Source organism: Numida meleagris, chromosome 4, assembly GCF_002078875.1.
Source record: "Numida meleagris isolate 19003 breed g44 Domestic line chromosome 4, NumMel1.0, whole genome shotgun sequence".
Classification (NCBI taxonomy): domain Eukaryota; kingdom Metazoa; phylum Chordata; class Aves; order Galliformes; family Numididae; genus Numida; species Numida meleagris.
The window spans coordinates 36120410-36126409 of NC_034412.1; the positions used below are offsets into that span (position 1 = coordinate 36120410).

The following is a 6000-nucleotide window of genomic DNA, read 5'->3' on the forward strand; positions in this document are numbered from 1 at the left end:
AATTATTTAGAAAGGAAAAACTTAACTGTGTATAAGAAAATGGACTTAGAAGATCTTTTGTTATGAACATTACACTATGAAGTCAGCTTGGATGCCAACTGGCACTGGCCCAGCGCATATAAACTTAAAGGAAACACCCTTCCTCTTGGGATCCTAGTCCCATATGTTATAAAAAAATGAATAGTTGTTCCTCGGTTACCAAGGACCTGAGGCAGTCGGCCCCTATTGTTATCTTTCAGCAGTACAGTGAGCTAGGGCCTTCAGCAAAGAGAACAGTTGCTAGGAATTTGCTGCATCAGAGCTAGTCTATGAAGTGCTGGTACTACCAGAGCACTTACACATGCCAGAGCACTCCCCTAGTATAAGCTGCACTAAGTGCACGGTTTGCTAGTTGAACGCAGAACCTGGATTTTATTACAACTATTCACCTTTCCCTTGTGAAAAGGGAGAAAGGCTTCTTTCCCAGCAAGAAACAAACTAATAGCTACAAACTGATTTTAACCTTTCTCCTTCCTATAGCTGCCTTTCCAGTATGAAGACCAGTCTGTATCAGAAAGTTGCATTAAATTAATGCCCACAGTTACATCGGTGTAGCCAGTGTGGGTACTCCCGGTTCAACACAAAGGGGCCTTTTCTTGGTTTAGCTCCTATTACTCTGAAAAGGACTTTATTTCAACTCATGGAAATCTTATGCCAAGACCCATTGCAAAAACAGTTTGCCACTTTAACTGCCTTGGCAAAATATACCAGCAAAGCCCTTGTAGAACACTCGCACCTCACAGCAAAAAACCGCTCTCAGCTGCACCTCATCGGATCCCTTCCCTACAATGCCCGTGCCAGGCTCCCCAGCTGATCTGCTGCACTCGTGCAGTCAGGCTAACGTTCCAGACAAATTCAGTCTGACACAACTCTAATGTACTGAATCACTTTGAGCACCCTGTGAAGATACCTGATGCGCTTCCTTATCCTCTGCAGGAGAATACCACTGCAGGGAGAACACTGATATCAGACACCAAAAGCGTGCATTTGCTACTAGAAATATGTATTACTGATGTGAACATTTTATAAAAAGAGGTGAAAGAAATCTTGTTTTTCCTTATTTTGAAGATGGATAATTTAAGTTCTCCTGCATGGTCTACCAGTTCTTCAAAGCTTGTTACCAAGACTATTTCTTCTTATTCCCTAAAAGCCGAGTTCCTTGAATGCCAACATTTGGAACTGGTGGACGGAAAGTGTGAAATGGTTCTTGTTGAGCTAAATTAGAGAAAGGCAGTTCACTTTTTTTTTTAAATGACAAAGCTTTGTAAAAGACTGAACATGTGAGATTTGTTCACACTGCAAAAAAAAATTTAATGAAAAGTGGCAACATAATAATATACTCTGGTAAATTAGGACAGGGTAGTGAGCGATTATACAAAAGTCCATTTGTGACAGAGACAGCAGGAGGGAGAATTCTTCCTTGTCCAGAATTTCAAAAGCACTAGTTCTGTATATGCTCACTGATACTGTGAGCTCCCTAACAGGGATTCTTTGATCTTCTCCATTAAATATTTTTGTGGATTTATTTTGAACGTGGTGAGAGGGGGAAATGCCATTGTATGAAATTAAAAAAAAAAAACTGAACTGGACCCTTATATCTTTCAAAGAATGGAAACATTTGTGACAGTTTGGTCTTCAATTGGTATTTTAAAAAGCTTTTCTATTGTTTCCCTACAGTACCTAATTATTGTTCTCATAGTACATGGAAGCAAAACAAATCCAGATCCATTGAAGAGATGCTACATAAGCCTGTGGAAAAACAAACACATTCTATTTAGTTGCTCAAAGCATATCCATACCTGTACTAGTGGGTTTGGATGCTCTTCCCTTAGGGACCGGCAGTAACAATAATTCCAAAGACTGTGGTGGAGTTGCTTTCTCTTGCTTCATCTCTGAAAGCTGCAGGGGATCCTCAGCAACCAGTGATTTCTTCTTCTCTGCCAACAGGGTGCCTGCAGCCCTTGCAGCAACCTCCTTGAGCAGGGCAGCTGAAGAGGTCATAGAAGCCAGAGAAAGGAAAGAACTAGCCGGAGGCGGGTGCTCCTGCCCAGGAGTCATGCTTCTTTCGCTCACTTTTTTTGATAAAGCTGCTAATGTAGAGCTGGCAGACTGAGAGCTAAAAGGTGAGGAAAAGGATTCAAATCTTATATTATCTTCAGTCCTTGAAAGCGATCTGTCCTGCAGAACAGCATTGGCTGCGGCTTTCAGTTTCAGGATAGCTGAATCGGGGGACAAACCACAGGTGGTGGTTGAGTTTGGCAACCACTTACCTTGATTCCATATGAAGTGACTACTTGCATTGTATTGGTCACTTTGTTCCTGTTTCTCAGCTAGCTTTCTGGCAAGCACGCTGAGCTGCTGGGCATGATGAGCAGGTGGAGAGAAGGAAAGATTTGAGCCAAGATTTACAGGGGACTCAACTCCGCCATTGACTGTAACCGCAGCATCCAGCTTGAGGGAGCCAGCCTCCAACAGCCGCCTCAGGTTACTACTCAGTGGCTTATTTGAACCAGGAGGTTCTTCCTCACACAGAGATGATGCATCAGGAGAAAGGTGCTCTTTGCTCTGTAACGTCTCTCTTAGTGCTTCATTTTCAATGGTTCCCAACTCCGCTGCGTTGCTGCTAGGAGTTGCACTTCCCAAAGAAGTATCTGGGGAAGTGGACTGCTCTTGGATTCTGTCTTCAAGAGACAACTTAAAGTTCTCCTGGACTTCTCCATATGATGCTTCTGAAGGAGTCTCTGAAGAATTTCCAAACCAGCGTTCTTCTTCACTGAGTTCTCCTTCCACTTCTTCCTGTCTGGTACCATCTGTGTGGAACCAAGAATAACAGTATTATTTCCAAATCTGTGCAAAATAACTCTTTAATGTAGAGTATATTTGGCTCTGCACAACTCTCCTGAATAGTCACCTAACATCCCTCTGAAGTGCATGGACTTGGCATCAGCCTGGATTAAGTGATCAGGAAAAAGTGTTTTGAAAATGAAAAAGGGTTCATTTGAAGACAAAACCATGGAAGCTTGTCATCTTTCAGTCAGCATGACTGAAACAGCTAAAACTGCAGCGATATAAATATACCACCAATATATAGCATGGCACCACTCATACACTGCAGTTTTTTTCTAATTTTTTGCACATCCTGCAAAATGTTACAAACTCTGTGGTATAAAGCAGGGATTGAATAGGCCCAGAAAGTACTGGATACTTGAGTCTCAGTACAGGTAACATAGGCATGCCTTCAAAAGCAGATCAGGTGTACAGCTATTCAAAGAAGTTTCTTCCAGAGACTTTAAATCTCAGCCCAATCCTGCAGTGACCCCTATCTAAAGTATAATAAAATTTGTACCAATAATACACGCTTCATTTCTGAATAGCTGAGATGTCTAATACATGAATGCCAGCTAAGGCTCCCATCTCTCAAACTATTTGGGAGAGGAATATCATGTATTCAAAAAAAAATTATTTTTTTTACACTACTTGTTTTTCATTTGCTTGACACCCTACATAAAAGTTTCAAATACCACCCCAAACTTTTTTTTTTTTAAATATAAAGTGTTAGTCTCAATGCATTTAGTTATATTCTCTCTTCTGGGTAACCGCAACACATGCAGTTTCTCCTCAGACCTAACTGACAGTGTTTACAGAACTGTGTCGCTAGGTTGCTCTTCTTCCTCTAACGTATGTAAAGTAATTTAGGCCTTTTTTCTGCAGATCTTGCAGGCCAGTCAGAACATAGTCAAGAACAACAGCAGTGCTAGAATTGAATTCGTGTTATCACCTCTTGCCAGATACCTCTCACATTTCTTGCTCTCAGACTCAGTGGCCCTAGCTACAAAACAATCTTTGTAATCACACTACAGCAAAACAAAAGGATTTAATATAACCCTCCACTGACATTCTGGAAATAAACCTGCATTATTTGTATTGTACCTGCAATCATGTATTATTTCCAGATTCCTTATTTAATTCCTGCAAATTACAAAGCCTGGAGAGAAGCTGATAAATAAAATCTTATATTTATATTATTACGTTGATCCAATGAATGTAAGAAGGAAAAACCCAGCCAACTGCATCTTAAATGTAGAGATAACAGCATACAATCTGAAGGCAAAGTTATTTATTTTTAAGCATTACATGCAATATGAGGAATAGTGCCTCTTAGTGTAAGGTTCTTTGACTCAAAAGGTCTCGAAATTTCCTCACCATTGTAAGACCCCATAGAGAAATGACTCCATTTCCTTAGATTAGTATTTTAAGTAGAAGAGGGTTAACATCATTCTTATTCAAAACAAAAGCCAAGCAAAACCCAAAGCACTTATCTGAAATTATTTTGATACTAGCCAAGTTAACATCACAGACACAGCAATGTTAACAACAGCTTAGGCACACAGGCCAGTAGCAGGTACATTCAAATGAAGAAGATACATGCTAAACAGTTGAGCAGCACTCAAGGCAGGTTGTAGGAGAACTGAACGTGTTCCCTCTTCATCCTGAGAGTGCTACTAACTAACTTGAGGGATATCTATAGAGTTGGGTGCAGCCTGAGGAGAGATCTGTCCACCCATCCCTGACACAAGCAAATTCTGGACTGGGGGCCAAGAAAGCATCTTGCTGGCACTTTCCCTGACCTGACAGACCAAGACAAGGGCACAGCACAGAGCTGACACCACCGCACAGCTATGGAGCCAGAGCCTGCCTCCATCCTACCACTTAAATTCATGTATGTTTACATTTGCCTGTGCTACAACATCCTCTCCACACAAAAACCTCTCTCTCTGTGTCTATTCCCTGTCCATAAATAATGAGGGAGCATTGCATTTCCCTTCACTCAGTCATCAAAAAATTACAGTCTGAGGGATATTTTATACCAGAAGTAGGTTTCTTTTAAGAGAAATTTCCTATTTAATAAACCTCCAAATTTCTCTGTTCCTTGACATGTACCTCTCCTTTATGTTGACGCTTCCTAGATGCAACCAGTCCCTTAAAACACCCGTTAAATAACACTATTCTTAAAAGTCTTGTTCATTCTACATGCACTGGAAATTACTTCTTCCCTCTCACCTGCATCAGTTTTTGCACTAATCATAAAAGTAACATCCCACATATATTTTCACTATCTGTTCTCCTCTCTACGGCTGATAACCCAGGAAATACGCACAGCAGGGACACTGGCAAATTGATAGTAAGGATGTGGGGTGAGGAACTACATCTACTCTGGCAGGGCCGCAATACAGCCTTCTTTGACAGTAACACAACTACACAATATCTGAAACCAAAAAAGACAGCAAAGGCAGTCGGGACAGTAACACAACTCGTTCTTTTCCCAGATGTACACGTTTTCCATTGGTCTTGCCCACAGTAAGGGCAGCCACCAACGTGCTATTGACACGGAGCTGCAGGAGTGAAGCTCTTACCTTCTTCACTTCAGGGGTTGTTACCAAGGCCAGAAATTCCCTTCGCCTTGTGCAGCGCACAGAGAGCTCCCCCTCCTGTTGCTCATCTGCCTGGATCTACTCAAGCTTGCTCAAAACTTCAAGTGGTCTGTACAAAAACTGGGCAAGTTTCCTCTGCAGCATCTCTATCCCAAAATCCAGCTGGACTTTTTTTTTTCCATTGCCAGTACAGTGTCTTTCAGTACACAAAAACCAGGCCTCTAACTGCTGACACAGTTCTAATTTTCTTTTCCTGAGTAATTCCCACTATAGCTGCAGTATCAAGTCCACTGTACTTCAGGGCTATAAGATTAATGCTGAAAAAGCCAGCATCAGTGTCTTATCATGAACTCATTCAAGTCCCCTTTTAAACACTAGTGAATTGGTTTAGAAGCATAACTGTGCAGCCTGGCAATTTCACTTCTAAGTAAAGTTACCATTCAAGGTCTTTAGGGCAGGACTTCAATTCACATAGACTTGCAAGCCTTTGAACAAGCTTGAGAACTCCAGAAGTCAGCCCAACCCATCG

The 6000-nt window shown here is 41.5% G+C and overlaps 1 protein-coding gene across 2 annotated transcripts in view; it reads right to left on the reverse strand.

Annotated features, from left to right (window-relative positions):
* ZNF827 (zinc finger protein 827) overlaps positions 1 to 5406 on the reverse strand; it is an 83664-nt gene extending 78258 nt beyond the window's left edge. Inside the window, exons 1-2 of one of the 2 annotated variants that reach the window (XM_021395445.1) lie at positions 2951 to 5406; positions 1839 to 2849 (exon numbers count right to left, since the gene is read on the reverse strand). In XM_021395445.1, the coding sequence (XP_021251120.1) occupies positions 1839 to 2849; positions 2951 to 3053 (1114 nt within the window). In that variant the 5' untranslated portion in view covers positions 3054 to 5406. Of the gene's footprint in view, positions 1 to 1838; positions 2850 to 2950 lie in introns of those variants that run through there. The other variant, XM_021395443.1, reaches the window with a different exon arrangement.